Source organism: Uncinocarpus reesii, genomic scaffold, assembly GCF_000003515.1.
Source record: "Uncinocarpus reesii 1704 scaffold_5 genomic scaffold, whole genome shotgun sequence".
Classification (NCBI taxonomy): domain Eukaryota; kingdom Fungi; phylum Ascomycota; class Eurotiomycetes; order Onygenales; family Onygenaceae; genus Uncinocarpus; species Uncinocarpus reesii.
In genome coordinates this window covers 350,758-367,920 of record NW_003052496.1, presented here as the reverse complement: position 1 = coordinate 367,920, position 17,163 = coordinate 350,758, and the positions used below count along the sequence as shown (strand labels likewise).

The following is a 17,163-nucleotide window of genomic DNA, read 5'->3' as shown; positions in this document are numbered from 1 at the left end:
TTAGAATCCTTTTATGCACACCACGCCAGAGTGAAAAGCGCGGAGCAGCCCAGACAAGAAGCAGAAGAGGTATCATTATATCATAAAGCAAAGGAAACGAAAGTAGACTATTATCGTTTGCGCTCCCTGACCTTCCATTTGACGCCATATTTGTTCACACCACCGACGGAGTTTTCCATCTTCCCCCGTTGTAGATCCAGTTCCTGTTCAGCAGAGACAATGTCCCGATACTGCTTTTTCAACGCATCGAGCCTTTTTAGCCTCGATTCAGCGGCTCTCTTCTTTTGTTTCTTCGCAGCTTGAACCTCTCGTCGCATCCGTGCTTCTGTTTCTAGCTGTTTTTTGGATTTGCGCTGCGCAGACGACCGGTCCCGGCCCAGAGTCTCGTTTCTGTTGTTATCTTCATCTCCCGCGCTGATTCCGTCGACAACATCCTTTTGGTCCTCCACTGACTCTACGAAAACAACTTTACTTCCGACCTTTCTTATCCCCCCGAGCTCTTCGTCCTCGTCCTCGTCCCCATGGTCAGCCAGACTCCCACGGACTTTGTTTTTGCTCAGAGCACCTTTCAACCCATCCTGTAGCCGAATCTCTTGCTCCACCTGCTCCATCTGCCTCCGCACCTTTTCTCCGACCACCCGCAAGTATCCCGCATCCTGCGTCTTCAGCAGCTTGACCGTCTCCATACTCAACGAATTCTGCGCACCATCCCGTGCGCCATGATGTCCCTGGGCCCGAGACCCCGTGGACATCATCCCAAAGGCGAATTCATCGGGGTTGCGGTCACGGGCCTTTTCGCGCAGGCGTTGGAGCTTGGCCTTTTTGAGGTTGTAGTCGGCGGCGCGGAGAGAGTAGTCCTGGTTGCATGGCACTGTTAACAAGATGTGTTCTAGAGGGGACGGGGGTATCGTTCTACCTTGTGCTTTTCTAGGAGGCCCCATTTTTCGCGGGCGGTGGGTTGTGCCCGCTCGCGGTGCTGCCGTCGCTGGACGGCGTTGCGGAGAGAAGACATGTGGGAGCTGGCTGTATCAGAGTATCCAATGGTAATGGATCCAGTAGGATCACGACTAGATATACGAGTAAATATGATATATCTCCCTTTGCAAGGTGGAGGAAGCGAGACAGACTGTCGTTCACATGTAGTTGATATTTGAAGGCAGAATCGATTGTGGTGGTCTTGAAAATTCTCGAACTCTGAAGCTCCCCAACTCAACTCCACTTCAACTCGTCCAATCTGGTCACCAGATATTATCTTCAACCACGCCAGGCACCACAAATCTTATGGCCTATTCTAAAGAACGACATTAAAACAGTCATATTTACACATCTGGTCGGTGTCTTACTTTCTATAAACTACATTGGGGGGCCCACAATGATGGCAGCGACTACATCCACCCCCGAAACCGCAAACAATCCTCCTCCCTCGCACCCAAGAATAAACCTCCGAAACCCAACACCGCTTTCGGCATCGCAGGAAGCTGAGGTTAAAGACATATACTACAAACGCGTACGAGGATACTGCGCAGCAGAAATCAAAGGTTGAATGCCCCTCCCTCCGTTCGCAATCAAACCCTTAGACGCCGTTCCATCCAAATTTCTAACATCGACTCTATGAACAGAATTCGCCGCCTGCGCCCTTAATCGCACAATAACCGCGACGTGGGTATGTCGGAAGCAGCGATTGGCGATGAATGCTTGTATGGTTGAGCATGCCAAACCCGAGGAAGAAGATCGGGCGCGGGAAGAATGGTTTGCCGGGCGGGAAGAACGGAGAAGGGCACGCGAGAGGGAGGAGCAGGGGGTAGAGGATCGGAGGAAAGAGGTGATCGCGCTGATGAAAAGGGATGAAGAACAGCGCAGGGCAAAGGAAGCAGAGGGAAAAGCTGCTGGTGGGAATTGGCTTGGATTGGGGACGAGATGACCTTTGTTGACATTCACGAGGAAGGGTTTGGGAGACAGCATACGGTTTTGGGTTTGAAAGTGAACGGACCGGAATCCCCTGGAGGTAGGACGGTGGATTGACGATATCGGCTTCTGCAGTTGGATGAGATCTATGGATCTCCCCGCGCCCAACAATCACGCATCGAGCGGCGTTAAAGGAGTTGAGCCCTGGTGGGTCATTATTTGCTTCCCTTTTCATTTAGATTATAGTGTACAGTACAGATATGACCGTGATATATCTCCGCTAGCCAGGTTTGCCATGAAAATGCCTCTCACCCTTTTACCTCAAATGAACCCAAGACACCCGCCATAAAACCTGTTGAACAGACCCAGCCCATGCGACGCCGAGAAAGGGATATGGAGCCCACGCCGCGCAGTAGTTAATTGGAAATAGAAGAGATTCGAGGGAAAAACCAGATGCTCAGACATCTGTCATAGTTTTATCGCCATCGGGATTGTCCTCATCCATCGCGTCTTCGCCGAAAATGTCCTCCATCTTTCCGTCAACATCATCGTCCTCAGCGCCGCCCTCCTCTCCCCCGGGTGCAGCCGCAGTGGTAGGGGCTCCTTGCTGTCCGGCAGCATCAACCTCCATTTCCTCTTCTCCCTCACTCTCCCACTCGTCTCTTAAACCCCAACCCACACCAGTCTGACAGAATCTCTCAGGCGGCAGCCTCATGCCACCCATGATTACGCCCGGTGCCGCAACATTAGACATTCCGCCTTCAGCACCTCTCGAAAGACCGGGAAGCATTATCCGATTCCGCTCCGCGGCAATATCCATCAAGAACTCCTTGGGCAAGCCAGGCTGAAACTGATAATGTAATCGCGACGCGATGCTCAATCGTAGAGCTTGTAAACTCACAGTCGAGATTTCCTGCGAAGGTTGCTGGGTTTTGGTACCCTCGCCAGCCTTTGAGCCCGATACGTCACCGGCATAACCCTCAGCGGCGAGATATACGGCGTCTTGTAAGACGCTGGATGTGTAGCGATATGCGAAATCGAGCAGCTGGAGGGGTACTCGTTCTTGATATGCACTCACACCGGAAGACGCAAGAAGCATATGTATTAGTCGCGCATCGCGGGGCCGTCTTGTTTTACCGCTGTCTTGAAGCGAGGTTCCGGGAACCTGGGGAGGATTCGGAGCTGTTGTTGTTGAGGCGGCATTGGATGGATTGCCGGCGGCGATGTTGCTGGAGGAGGAAGGTCGTTCTGCAGGAGGGGTGAGAGGTTGCGCTGGCGCCGTGGGTGTTGGGGTAGGGCGTGGAGAGGCCATAGCGAAAGGGTATTCCAGATTAGAGGGTTGAGAAGGCGCAGTTTTCAGCGGATAATGCCGCTCAGCAGCATCACCACCTTGAAGGCGGGAAAGATGTCTTCCTGTATCAGTCACTGGAGGCGTACAGACAGTAGAATCAGGCTCAGCAGTGGCCAGTACGGATACCAGCAAGAACTGCTCTATCGGTCTTTTCCCTTTGACTGATCTTGCGACCTCCAGCAGCACAAAGTTGGCGAGCTTCAAAGATGCAGCCGAAGCTCACGATCACGTGATATACAAGGGGGCCGGGCAGCGGTGGTGAATAGGCAGCGAAATGGCTTTTATATTGAGAAGGACTATTGTTCTCTATATCTAGTTGCATCTAGCAATGCAGTGTGAGTCAAATATCTCGCATGTCGGCTCTAATGAAGGCTTCTATCATTGCACAAGAGGGCGCAGAGGAGAAATTCCCCATGCCTCAACGCTCACTATATCACTACTTGTTACCTCTCCTGCCGCCCCTTTTGGATCGTTCCTGATGCGCCCGAAGAACAGCCCTCGTTTCCACCAGACTCCGTTTGTTCTTGGATTTTGCCTTGCCCAGTGTCATAAGGAAGTTCTTCTTCCTTGCTTTCTCCTTGTTGGTGGTACTTTTGCCCTGAGATTCTTTCTTCTCCTTCTTTCGCTGCATTTTGCTCTTGAACTCGGACCTGTCACTCTTATTCTCATTCATGCGCGCAATTTTCTCCTCTCGAGTTGCTTTGCCAACAGAGAGGGCGGCCAGGCCTTCAATTTCCGCGGCTGTCAGTGGGTCATCGATATGCCTGGCAGCGTTTGTGACAGCTTGCTTTCGCGCCCCAGGCTTGCTTCCGTTGACCAGGGCCGAAACACCCGCCGCAGCACGCAGCTCTGCAAGTTTCGCAAGGTCTGCCGGAGTCAAGACCTTTGTCGTTGCCAGTTTCGACACCTTATTTGTAGGTTCTTCCGACTTCGGGCGAGTCGACGTACTCTCCGCGTCTCCGCTTATCTCGTCTCCCATCTTCTGCTTCTTCGTTGCAGGGGTTTCGTCTTCAGAGTCACTGACTTCAATCTCTGCATCGCTTTGGACGTCGATCCAGCCTCCAGAGTCGTCACTATCATCCTCTTCAACATCCCAAGCAGCCCAGTCATCATTTTCTGATTCTTCATCGCCACTTTCTCCGTCGGACGGCAAACCCTTTTCTCTCCTCCTTTTTCTTCTTTCTTCTTCTTTCCACTGTTCTAGTAATTCGATGCCTTCAATTTCACCGACTTCCTCTTCACCATACCTTTTCTCCTTGCGATCACCAGCTTTCAATGCAATGCTTGCATCTTTTCCTCGGTCTCTCTTTTTCAGCAAGCTTGCACCCACTTCCCGATAGAGTCCTAGGAGTCCTTTTGCCGCCATCATGACTCCTTTATCCTTACTCTTCTTGTACATGACAAGGTCTTGAAGTAAGGTATCATTCATTGCAAGCGGTTGTCTGACACATATTTCTCGGATGGCGTTCAGACCGGCAGATGCAACCTGGGCAGCCGCTGCTTCTGAAACGAACTCGTTCGCAATCTTCATTACCAAGGGCTCGAGAACATCAGGGGGTACCAGGGAATGGGTAGACTGGGCGAGAGATGCGAGGAATGAAGTGACAGAGGGTTGCTTCGGGGTTAAGTATTTCAGGAAATAAGAATACAGCTGGATGACCGTGAGTTTGTGTAGGCCGACAAGCCGCGAGACAAGTTGCAAAACAAGGAGCTTCTGCTCCAAATTCAGCTTCGATTTCGTGTTCTGGAGGTGCTTCTGAAAAAGGGTTTCCGCAAACCCCTGGGGATCGTGAAGGAGATGGAGGGCCGAAAAATTCAACGGATGTGGCTGATTCTTCTTCCGCTCCTTTTTCTTGACTGTCGCGATTGCTTTATCCACCTGCCGGGCCTTCTTCTTGCTTTTCTTGTTGATTCCAACTTGGTGGCGCACACGCGCTACATCCATGGCCTCTTCGTCACTGCTTTCGTCTTCCAGCTCCTCCCGCTCTTTATCGCCACCGAGAAAGAAGCGTACACCCCCAACTACGACTTTCTCATTATCCGCTAACGATGCTTCCTTCATAATCTCTACGGTTTTCGCGTCGGCCCATATTTGCCGCTTCCAGAGCTCCCTTGTGATTTTGATCGCCCATAGAGCTTTTGTAGAGGTTCGGTCGGAGGTGACGAGGTTGAAAAGGACAGTCTGGATCGTCTTGTTCAACTTGTGATTGGTACTCTTCGAATTCGATGTGCGTAGGTCGGAAATGATCTTTTGAAATAGCAAAGCCCGCAGCGTTTTGCTGAGCGTTGACACGAGTATGGGAAAGAGGGTTTGCAAAAGACTAGAGATAGCAACGGTCAATATTCAGGATCAAATCAAACTGGAGGTTAAGCAACCAGGTTTTGCATACGTAGCTGAATCAATAATGTCCTTCCTTTTCAGCAAGACCAAACTCGTCACGACTTTCTCTCTCAGGTCTGGGTCCAATACTGCGTGATGCAGCGACAGGATCTCGATCAATTCCTGCGGAAACCCCTTCGTGATATCCGGATAGCAGTCTGCAACGTGAGCAATGAAGTCAATCAAGTCTCGAAGCGAAATGATGCCAGTGTCTGTGGCCGAGGACGGCGCCGCCATGAATATCTCGCGGTGCGATTCATATTGGAAATGCTGGCTGCGAAAATCTTCGACGTAGGATCTAAAACAGCGATTTAAAATGATTAGATATTGTTGCTTTAGGCGAAGAGGATGCCCCGTGCCAAAACGTACTTGGGATCTCTGCGGATTTTGTATTGTAGATTCGTCCTGGATAATGGGCCTGTCAGCGATTCCGATCCGCTGCGAGAGCGCGAGGCTCAGCCGATTTTACATACAGATCAGCGTCCACCTTTTCCAAGGCGCCTAATTTGCGTTTCCCCATGGCCACACAGGCTTCCCGGACGAATTTGGATGTTGGTGCTTTAAGGAGATAAGGCGGAGGATTTTTTGATCCCGGGTTCCTCGAAGTTTTTTATCGCCGCAACAAACGCCGCTAGTTGCGGTCAAGAGTCAATCTTTTTTATGACAGCACGACTGATGACTATTTTCTGGGCATTTTAACAAGCATGGCGTACGAAGCGTCTAGTTCAACGGGAATAGCAATTTCACCGTATTCCGCGTTGGACTATACAGGCAATGATAGATGCTACAAACAAATGAACCGGGAATAGTATTTGAGAACTTCATAATTGCGTTCCGACTACATGGTAGACAAGTTATCCGTTCGAACTTTGCTCTTTCAAATAGCAGTCCAATAGACCATAGTCGTATATGAAAGCAAATCACCAGAACCGGACACCATCCACCTGGATACGACAAAAGCAACAACCATAATACTTTTTCTGAAATCGTTTATCGGTTGCTCTTTGCGACACGCTCCAACTCGTCCTTCTTCTTGATGGCATATGAGTTCGAGCTTCCCTTGGCGGCATTGATCAATTCTTCAGCGAGACACTCAGCGATGCTCTTCACGTTGCGGAACGAGGCCTCACGGGCTCCGATGGTGAGGAGAGCAATGGCTTGGTTGACACGGCGGAGAGGAGAAACATCGACGGCCTGGCGACGAACGGTACCAGCGGAACCGATACGAGTGCTGTCTTCTCTAGGACCGCAGTTGGCGATAGCATCAACAGCAACTTGGATGGGGTTCTGGTCGGTCATGATGTGGATCTGTAGAGTGCAATTAATATCCATTTCATCCCCCGCCAAAAGGTCTATACACGTAATATAGGTAGGCGGGAAAACGTACGATTTCGAAGGCATGAGCAACGATCCGGACAGCCATCAACTTCTTTCCGTTGTTTCGGCCGTTCATCATGAGGGAGTTGGTGAGACGCTCAATGATCGGGCATTGAGCCTTGCGGAAGCGCTTGGCAGCATATCGGCCAGCAGAGTGAGGGAGGTACACGGGTTGTCTGATCTGAATGTAATCGCTGCAAGTTTCAAGGTCCAAGTCAGTCAAGACGCCCTCTCCAAATAGAAGACCTGCTGTTCGTTTTATATCACCCCCCCCAACTCGACAGATTGCAGACTCGTCGTTCGATAAACCAAAGGCAGCCAGGAAAAGTAAGACGACACGTACGTCAAAGATATATCCCGAACCTCGATATCCTCATAACTCCACTTGTTGAAGAGCTTGACGCTGCCGATTTCAGAGGCGACATCTCTGGGCAACATCGAGAAGCCGGACGGGCTCTCGACCTCGACTTCCCCGCTGTCGGACATGATTGACGCTGATTACACCTGGTCGAGGAAGAAGCTGGGTGTTGCTGGCAAAAGGTGTCGAGGACGAGCGTCGGTCGTTGATTGTCGTTCGGTTGCTTGTCGACGCAAAATTGGAGGTGCGGGCTCGCTTAGCGACTTGCCTGCAATTCTGTGTGGGCAGCGTTAGGGCAGCTTGGCGTCTGGGCCAATCAGAGCTCTTGCTGTGTCTTTACTAAGCAGTCACGTGCAAATATCAGATTACTAATACTAGTCTTAGCGGCAACCGCGTATGTTATTCCTACAAGTACCTCTACTAGTATCTACTCAACGCCCTCGCCCACTGGGCAGTCCGGCACATTCTCCTGCCAGGCCTTCATTGCATATGCCGGCAGAACATCATTACTCGTGAACGTCCTGGGGAGATAGAGCTGAATGTCGCTACTCGTGTAGTTGGCTCCCAGTTTGGCCAATGCAGGCAGCACATATCTGACGCCAATAAACTCAGAAAACACCAGATCCACCGCTTCTGGCATCGAACCGTCAGTGGGAAAAGATGCATTTGCCTGGACGTCATTTTCCGCCGCAAAGTATGGGATCTTGGAGTGCGGTGTATCATCCCCGTCCGCTCCAAAGTCGTCGACTGTGGTGTAGCCGGGATATATTTTTGGAGGTGTCAGTCCACGGAGGGCTAACACGTTGGACTGGAGTATTTCGCTCCTCTCCTTCATGGCGGTATACGGAGGGTCAACACAGGCATCTTCGCCAGTGAACGTGGGAGCCGGGTATGTGTAGGCGTTGCGCTTCTGCCATGGCCCACGATTCAGAACGCTGAGGACCTTGCTTGCCACCGAGTATGGGACATCTGGAATAAACTGGAAAGCATTCTTAAAGGGACTAACAATATACGAATCCCCGACAGTGAAAGGGCCTTGGACCAAGTCAAACCGCATGGTCCCGCTGTTAATGAGGATATATCGTGGGATTTCGGCCCGGGACTGATTGACAACAGTGGCCGCAAGAGCCGTCTCAACGAGTTTGTAAATACTACCTTCTGCGCCAAATGGCTTGCACGATTGGCAGTATGTCCTCGGTGCACAGCCAAAAATGTGTGTGAGATTCAAATCTTTTAGAGACTTTGTGATGTCACCAGTCACCTCCACTCCATGGTGGGTATCGAATCTGCGATCCTGCGACTTTCGTGCGTGGTACGCAAATGTCAATCGATTCCAGTCAAGGTAGCGACGAGCATACCTCAGCGACCGTCTTCCACGGTCAGAAGATCGCTGTTGTTGCTGGCTCTGATGTTTGATGGCTTTTCTGGTCGGATTTGGAACGCCTCCTCGGACGCATACTACCAGTGAATGTGCGGGATTTAATGCCGGTCATGGCAAGCCATCCCAACGTTTCACAATAGCGCCCGGACTCGAGTCCCGGTTGACATCTCGTCGTACACAACGAAATCCCGGGATATGTGTATGACCTCCAAAGGTTTGAATTGGAACATCTGGCCGCATTTCTCGGATACTCTTGTACACTGTGCCGAAGGTGCCAGAGCTGACTCCCAGTCGGACAGGATTGTGTCCAATGATGAGGAAGAGGTCGATTGGTTTGCGGAAATTCACTGCGCTTCTAAACCAAGGTTGTTTTACCATATCTTCCGCCTTTGTTACCCGGGAAACATTCGAATTCCCTGTGAAATCAAACAGTACGCCAAAGGCCATGATCCGAAGTCCATGTTTCGTGGTAAAATAGCGGTATTTGCTGCCGAAATCCTGGAACTCGCCAGTATCGCGGTTGAGTAATTGGACATTGCTGGTCAGATATTTATCACCATAGAGTCTCGAGATGTTGGCCTGACTGTGGTACGCTACTTCTGTGACGTATAGTTCATGGTTGCCAATTGCAAGCAGGTCGTAGTCTATTTCGGTGAAAATACCGTCACTAATCGCGCCATTAGGAGTTGTGACATCGGTGAGCCCATTGCCGTCATGCAAATCTCCTATATCCATGGTCAGGAATTATTGCTTGAGATATGGCGTCCATTTAATATCATATCTTACCAGTGTCAATGACAAGCAAATCGACATTGAGCCGATCAGCCTTCCTGCGCATATGCTTTACAAAAGACACAAAGTCTCCCCAGTCGGCACCGTAGTTTCGCTCTTTCAGATGGCCAGCAAGCCAGCCGTGCGTATCTGTGGTATGGAGGAAATTGATCTGGCCCCATTCAAGGGGCCCTCTTGGTTTAGTCGTCGCGTTCAGAGCTTCAGGTTGCATACGACGAACCAGTCTCGCATGTTGGTTCAGATCCGAAGGCCCATAACAGCCAGAACACGCAATGGTGCCGAAAATATGCACAACTAGGAGGAAGATGGGGGATAACAGCATGATTGAGGGTAACTAGACGACAGCCAGAATTCAATCAGAACTTATGCAATAACCTGTCTCACTACCATCATCTTTTGGCCCAGCTCGACATTCCGAACAGGGCTGTTCAGCTGGTTTTTATAGCTTCTGCTGAGACGCTGCCGATCGCCAGCATGCCCCAGCGAAGGGTCACATCATTCTCGCATCGTATGCTTCTCGCATCGATTGCCAGCCAATGAATTCGATTTCGACAGCCACATGCGGTTGGAGATGAGAAGTCGAGCAAGCATGGTTTATCTTCCGTCCTTTGGTCCCCAGGATCTAGATTCCGTGCTCGTGGAGTCGCGCCGGCAGGGCCGAGGGCAGTAGTTAGACAATGAGTGCCGCTGTAAGTTGATATGCCCTAGCCATTTTCCATGCATCTCCAAACTCCCTAGACCTGAGGACTGTGTTCGGAGTGTATTTACATCATGCCTACAGAGGATGATGGCGAATCGAAGGCTTGGGGTAACGGGCTGATGTCGCTTTAAGCTTGGTAGACTCCAACAAAGCAAGCTACCATTGTCTCAGTTTAATCTCAGTTCATTCGAAGGCGAGCACATATCCTCTCCCTCCTAAACGCCTTTCATCACCATTCCTCACAGAAAGAATCCCTTCACGAGCGAGCCGCGCGAAATAGTTTGTCCGTCGCTAGTTTGCCTTCTTCACTGGCCCCCCACCAATTGGCTCCCGGGATTGCAGGTCGCAGCTGATCACTGCTCGTCATCTTTCCTGGAATGCAGCGATAAATCCTGGACTGGATTGCCTGACCTTCCACGCCCATGAGAACACACTGATATGTGGCGCAATCGCTGAACAACGAAGTGAATTGGCGTCCATGATGGCTGAGGACAATCCCGAGCTCCAGGCCGTGCTGCGGGAACTCGACCAGGAGTTGGAGGTATGTCGGCGCTTTTCTATGCCTCTGACGTTGGCCTGAATTACGGTCAGTACTGATGTTCATTGCTATAGGATGGGGATATCACAGAAAAAGGGTAAGCGGCTCTCAAATCATCAGCTCGTCCAGTGTTCGGGCCCTATTGGACCTCGTTCGCGCCAACCGGAAGTGAGCGGAGTTGCATACTCGCGGGCGTTTTGTTAACTGCTTTCAAGATATCAGAAGCGTCGAACCCTCCTCTTGTCGCAGTATCTCTCCGCGGACGGCCATCAGGGACACCAGGGCCTTAACCTTCCCCGAAAGGATCTCCCGCAAGGCGCTCCCGCTTCCATACCTAGCGCACAGACAGCCCGCCGATCAGTTTATGCGGATAACCGGCGGCAGTCAGACTACCTTCCTGCGAATCTCCTTGTATCGCCAACAGAAAGTGAATATGCTAATCCCCCGGTAAACCCTCTGTCGCGAATACACGAAAATGAGCTGGGTTTCTCGCTTGACTCGGGCCATCAGCCAACAAGAGCTTCTTACGATTCTCTGCGAAACTCGGGGGTCAATACGAGCATTTCACAATATGATCAATCTCGATCCCCAACGATTATGAGCCAAAGCTATGCGTTCAATCCCAACGATCAACAAGGCTATGGTGGCCACGCCAGAAACTCTTCAATGCTTGACTCACAGCAAGCATATTTTTCGGACTTTGCTGGCCAGCAGCACGCTGAACGAAGAGGGAGCTATGGTGGTGGGCTTCGGTATTCTCAACATGAAACTTTTTCACCCACAGCCAATATGGCTCCACCACCTATGCCTACAACAGGGCTGGCAGGAGCCGTAGCTGTTGACCATCTTTTACCATTAGAGCCACGGGATATTACGTTCGAAATTTGCGACCCTCATGATGCTAAGTATCCAATGTCTAAATTTGAGAATTTGCCCGGAGTCTTACGCTATCGTGCACGCTCCCATCCAAAGCAACCCGCGTATTGGGTCCTTGACCAGCGAGGAAAGGAGACAGCGTCGATAACCTGGGAGAAACTGGGGAGCCGAGCAGAGAAGGTTGCTCAAGTGATCCGTGACAAGAGTAGCTTATATCGAGGAGACCGGGTTGCCCTAGTGTATCGTGATACCGAAGTCATAGAGTTTGCAGTGGCACTACTGGGATGTTTCATAGCCGGTGTAGTCGCCGTTCCTATCAACAACCTTGAAGATTACGCCAGCCTCAATGTCATTCTCACGTCAACTCAGGCCCACCTTGCGCTCACAACGGAAAACAACTTGAAAACATTCCAGCGCGATATCGCCACTCAAAAGTTACAGTGGCCGAGAGGCGTCGAGTGGTGGAAAACCAACGAGTTTGGAAGTTATCATCCCAAGAGAAAAGATGAAATGCCCGCACTGGCTGTGCCCGATTTGGCATATATTGAGTTTGCCAGGGCTCCGACCGGTGATTTGAGGGGAGTAGTGATGAGCCACCGCACGATAATGCATCAGATGTCTTGCATGTCTGCTATTGTGTCGACCATACCTACCAGCGGCAACACCACTGGCCAACCCGTGCCGAGACCTCACGACGAAATACTTATGAGTTATCTCGACCCTAGACAGGGGATTGGCATGATTCTCAGTGTTCTTTTTACGGTTTATGCTGGCAACACTACTGTTTGGCTTGAGTCGCTGGCAGTAGAGACTCCCGGGCTTTATGCTAGTCTGATTACCAAATATAGAGCCACCTTGCTTGCGGCGGATTATCCGGGCCTCAAAAGAGCCGTGTACAATTATCAGCAGGACCCGATGGCTACTAGAAACTTCAAAAAGAATACTGAACCCAACTTCGCAAGTCTGAAGTTATGCCTGATTGACACGTTGACCGTTGACTGCGAGTTTCATGAAGTATTAGCTGACAGGTGGCTAAGGCCACTGCGGAATCCCCGAGCCCGTGAATTGGTTGCGCCCATGCTGTGTCTCCCTGAACACGGTGGTATGGTTGTCAGTTTACGTGATTGGCTTGGAGGAGGAGAACGCATGGGTTGCCCTTTGAAGCATGAAGTACAACCGCCTGGAGAGCAAAAGGAAGAAGCCGGAGCCGATAAAAAGGATGGAGAGGAACCTAAGGGTGAGGAGCCAAAAGCCACTTTCGGAAGCAGCCTGATAGGCGGTACTGCGGCACCAACGCAAAAAGAAGGTCCTCGGAATGACCTTGCAGAGGTTCTTCTAGACAAGGAAGCCCTGAAAAATAATGAACTTGTGATTTTAGCTGTGGGTGAGGAAGCAAGAAGATTGGGTGACAGCACACCGAACGCTGTAAGGGTTGGTGCCTTTGGCTATCCTCTTCCCGATGCAACGTTAGCAATCGTTGATCCGGAGACCGGATTGTTATGTACCCCTAATGTTATCGGCGAGATATGGGTCGATTCCCCTTCTCTGTCAGGAGGTTTCTGGGCGCTTCCTAAGCACACAGAGGCCATCTTCCACGCTCGCCCTTACCGGTTCCAAGAGGGGAGTCCAACACCCATACTCGTAGAACCCGAGTTTTTGCGAACTGGACTTCTTGGTTGCGTTATTGAGGGTCAGATATTTGTCCTCGGGCTCTACGAAGACCGCCTGCGTCAAAAGGTTGAATGGGTTGAGCATGGTGTCGAAGTTACAGAGCACCGGTACTTCTTTGTCCAGCACCTAATCATCAGCATCATGAAAAACGTGCCCAAAATCCACGACTGCTCAGCTTTTGATGTTTTCGTGAACGAGGAACATTTGCCCGTCGTGGTTTTGGAATCGTATACCGCTTCAACAGCTCCGGTGACTTCAGGTGGGCCGCCTCGACAGCTGGATGTCGCTCTTCTGGATTCCTTAGCAGAAAAATGCATGGACATATTGTACCAAGAGCATCATCTTCGTGTTTATTGTGTGATGCTCACTGCGCCAAATACGCTTCCACGGGTGATAAAAAACGGACGACAAGAGATCGGAAACATGCTATGTCGCAAGGAGTTTGATAATGGGTCACTTCCCTGCGAGCATGTTAAATTCGGCGTCGAACGGTCTGTTCTGAACCTTCCAATAGGCGTTGATCCAGCCGGTGGAATATGGTCTGTTCCTTCATCCGCTGCAAGACAGGATGCCTTGGCTATGCAAGAAAAACAGTATTCGGGTGTCGATTTGCGCGATGTTATCATGGATGACCGCACCTCGACGCCACTGAATAACTTCACGAGTATTGTCGATTTACTTCAATGGCGGATCAGTCGTCAAGGGGAGGAGCTCTGTTATTGCTCCATCGACGGACGTGGGCGCGAAGGTAAAGGCATCACTTGGAAGAAGTTTGACACAAAGGTCGCTGCGGTGGCGGCTTATCTTAAAAATAAAGCGAAACTTCGCCCGGGAGACCATGTTATTCTCATGTATACCCACTCCGAGGATTACGTGTTCGCCGTACACGCCTGCTTCTGTTTGGGCTTGATAGCTATCCCCGTCTCCCCAGTGGACCAAAATCGACTTTCCGAAGATGCTCCGGCTTTACTCCATGTCATCAGCGATTTCAATGTAAAGGCGATTCTTGTCAACAGCGAAGTGAACGACTTGATGAAGCAGAAAATCGTATCTCAGCATATCAAGCAGTCCGCGCACGTCGTTCGCACAAATGTTCCAAATACTTATAATACATCGAAGCCCCCAAAACAATCGCACGGTTGCCGTCATTTGGGATTTACCATGAACCCTCAATGGCTAAAGAATAATCAACCAGCGTTGATTTGGACGTACTGGACTGCGGACCAACGAAGACTCTCGGTTGAGATCGGACATGACACGATTATGGGAATGTGCAAGGTTCAAAAAGAAACCTGCCAGATGTCTAGTGCGCGGCCGGTTCTAGGGAGCGTGCGCAGTACGATAGGCCTGGGTTTTCTGCATACTTGCTTGATGGGACCATATGTCGGTATGTTTTTACTCGCCCCCGTAAGAAATGCCCTTTGCCTTGAACTCATTTATCCATAGGTGCACCTACTTACTTGGTTTCGCCCATTGACTTTGCTGCAAACCCATTATCTTTATTCCTAACCCTAGCGAGATACAAAATCAAGGATACATATGCTACTAGCCAAATGTTAGACCACGCGATGGGTAGCATGGCTGCCAAAGGTTTCCAGCTACATGAATTAAAGAATCTCATGATCTCTGTAGAGGGTAGGCCCAGAATCGATGTTTGTATGTTCAAATCCCGTTCGCGAATAATGCTTCAATAAGCTGACCCTTCATTTAGATCAACGAGTGCGATTACACTTTGCTGCCGTTGGGCTTGATCGTACCGCAATTAATACCATTTACTCCCACGTTCTAAATCCTATGATCGCATCTAGATCATACATGTGCATTGAGCCAATCGAGCTCTGGCTCGATACCAAATATCTTCGTCAGGGGTATGTCGTTCCGGTAGATCCGGATACTCCTGGCCATACGCTATTAGTCCAAGATTCAGGTATGGTACCCGTGAGCACTCAAATAGCTGTAGTGAACCCGGAGACGTGTTGTCTTTCCCACGTTGGCGAATACGGCGAAATATGGGTCCAATCGGATGCCTGCGTCAAATCATTCTACCGTTCTAAACAGGAATTTGATCTGGAGAGGTTCAGGGGACGGACAGTAGACGGTGACCCAAATGCCATATACGTGCGTACTGGCGATTTAGGCTTTTTGCACACGGTAACAAGGCCAATTGGACCCGGCGGACAGCCGGTCGAGATGCAAGTGCTGTTTGTGCTTGGTGGTATCGGTGAAACGTTTGAAGTCAACGGTCTAAACCATTTCCCTATGGATATTGAGCTTACAATCGAGAAAAGCCATCGGAATATCGTCAAGGGTGGAAGGTTAGTTGTTCAGTTTACCTGCCAACATTCTGTTCTTATACTGATGCCTGACAAACGTAGTGCTGTATTTCAAGCTGGTGGGCTCGTTGTTGCCCTTGTTGAAGTTACCCGGAAAGCCTATCTTGCATCCATTGTGCCTGTAATAGTGAATGCTGTGCTCACTGAGCATCAGGTCGTCATTGACATCGTCGCCTTTGTTCCTCGAGGCGATTTCCCGCGCTCGCGTCTAGGCGAGAAGCAACGAGGCAAGATTCTTGGGTTATGGGTGACACGAAAGATCCGTACGATCGCCCAATTCAGTATCCGGGATGCAGATGGATCTGCAACCCAATTGGCAGAGGCCTATGCCAGGGCATCCAAAACTGGAAGCATGATCGAAGGGAGCGGTCGTCTACCGTCTACACTGCTGGAAGCGGAAGAATATGGAGGCTATCAGCCGGCTCCTCCGCCAAGGGGCGGCAAGGCGCATGCAGATGAACCTGTTGAGCATTATCCCCGTTCCCATGAAGGTATTGCTGCGGATCATTATACTGCTGGAGATCCGTCATTTGGAAATGCACATGACACTGAGCAATATCACCAGTCTTTTAACTATGACAGCCGGGGTTCCTCCGCGAATTACTATGGCCACAACCAGAATCCGATCCCCGAGCAAAACGATTTTTTGGTTGAATCACCCACTGGCTTCACTCAGGGTGACACTGCCCAAGACGCTTCCTTCCAACAAATCCCTCCTGGAACCCAGGCCCCCCAGCCGCAACACTCCGAACCCGTCCCGTTTAGCCACACCGGCCTTGTCCCCATGAAACCAATTTCACGAGGGAATACTCCTTCGTCTCACCGGTCCAGCCCAGGCCCAGGTTCTAATAGCTCTAATCCCGCTCTACAGGCTACCCCTCGGATCCAGCCACCCGTTATGTCGCAAGGCAGGGATTCCTTGCCCAGCCAACAGTTACGATACAGCATGATGTCAGGTCCATACAATCCTCCACCAACGCAGGCTCAAGCACAAGGTCCGATCAGGTACGATGAACAGGCTGAGCCAGAATGGCCTCAAGAAGCGCTTCTCTATCAAACCCAGAATGATGCTGGGTATCAGTAAGCACAAATAATAAGATTAAGAGATAATCGTGAACATTTTGTTCTATAGCTTGACCTTTTGTATTTTTCTTAACTCTAGGGCTTCTTGTGGGCTCTCTTCCTTGGGGCTGTTGTTGTTTGGGAGTTTGCTCCTTGCATGGCATCAGCATACGGGCGTTGGTCTGGATCACTTCTGCTCGGTTTGCGATGAGGATATCCTTAGTGGAACCCATGTTTGTTGTTGAGAACTTAATGTTTTATATTTATTGTACCGAACTTAGATATCTCATACCGTCTAAGGAGTGGATAAAGAAATAAATATGTATTGCAACTGCGGTTGTTGTGGAAGGGAGAAGGTTAAGCCAGGGTTCGAATCCCTTCTTCTTCTTCTTCCTAAATAATACTCGTTGACGCTTGAGACTCCAGTTTTAGATATGCA

At 50.4% G+C, this 17,163-nt stretch overlaps 7 protein-coding genes across 7 annotated transcripts; 2 read left to right on the top strand and 5 right to left on the bottom strand.

Annotated features, from left to right (window-relative positions):
* Positions 1 to 110: 110 nt before the first annotated feature.
* Positions 111 to 1,012, bottom strand: UREG_07140 (uncharacterized protein; the record flags this gene model as incomplete). Its single annotated transcript, XM_002582321.1, has 2 exons — positions 111 to 857; positions 917 to 1,012. The coding sequence occupies 2 exons, from the start codon at positions 1,010 to 1,012 to the stop codon at positions 111 to 113; spliced, it is 843 nt and encodes a 280-aa protein (XP_002582367.1).
* Positions 1,013 to 1,372: 360 nt separating this feature from the next.
* On the top strand, positions 1,373 to 1,921 carry UREG_07139 (uncharacterized protein; the record flags this gene model as incomplete). Its single annotated transcript, XM_002582320.1, has 2 exons — positions 1,373 to 1,538; positions 1,620 to 1,921. The coding sequence occupies 2 exons, from the start codon at positions 1,373 to 1,375 to the stop codon at positions 1,919 to 1,921; spliced, it is 468 nt and encodes a 155-aa protein (XP_002582366.1).
* A 441-nt stretch (positions 1,922 to 2,362) lies between these two features.
* UREG_07138 (transcription initiation factor TFIID subunit 9) lies at positions 2,363 to 3,004 on the bottom strand (the record flags this gene model as incomplete). The annotated part of the gene is made up of 1 exon (XM_002582319.1): positions 2,363 to 3,004. One exon carries the CDS (start codon positions 3,002 to 3,004, stop codon positions 2,363 to 2,365), a length of 642 nt encoding a protein of 213 aa, XP_002582365.1.
* Positions 3,005 to 3,692: 688 nt separating this feature from the next.
* On the bottom strand, positions 3,693 to 5,873 carry UREG_07137 (uncharacterized protein; the record flags this gene model as incomplete). The annotated part of the gene is made up of 2 exons (XM_002582318.1): positions 3,693 to 5,577; positions 5,647 to 5,873. The coding sequence occupies 2 exons, from the start codon at positions 5,871 to 5,873 to the stop codon at positions 3,693 to 3,695; spliced, it is 2,112 nt and encodes a 703-aa protein (XP_002582364.1).
* A 753-nt stretch (positions 5,874 to 6,626) lies between these two features.
* Positions 6,627 to 7,451, bottom strand: UREG_07136 (40S ribosomal protein S5; the record flags this gene model as incomplete). Its single annotated transcript, XM_002582317.1, has 3 exons — positions 6,627 to 6,944; positions 7,024 to 7,207; positions 7,357 to 7,451. The coding sequence occupies 3 exons, from the start codon at positions 7,449 to 7,451 to the stop codon at positions 6,627 to 6,629; spliced, it is 597 nt and encodes a 198-aa protein (XP_002582363.1).
* A 1,409-nt stretch (positions 7,452 to 8,860) lies between these two features.
* UREG_07135 (uncharacterized protein) lies at positions 8,861 to 9,866 on the bottom strand (the record flags this gene model as incomplete). Its single annotated transcript, XM_002582316.1, has 2 exons — positions 8,861 to 9,477; positions 9,539 to 9,866. 2 exons carry the CDS (start codon positions 9,864 to 9,866, stop codon positions 8,861 to 8,863), a joined length of 945 nt encoding a protein of 314 aa, XP_002582362.1.
* Positions 9,867 to 10,725: 859 nt separating this feature from the next.
* UREG_07134 (uncharacterized protein) lies at positions 10,726 to 16,746 on the top strand (the record flags this gene model as incomplete). Its single annotated transcript, XM_002582315.1, has 6 exons — positions 10,726 to 10,785; positions 10,857 to 10,879; positions 10,998 to 14,716; positions 14,845 to 14,964; positions 15,041 to 15,644; positions 15,705 to 16,746. The coding sequence occupies 6 exons, from the start codon at positions 10,726 to 10,728 to the stop codon at positions 16,744 to 16,746; spliced, it is 5,568 nt and encodes a 1,855-aa protein (XP_002582361.1).
* Positions 16,747 to 17,163: the final 417 nt, after the last annotated feature.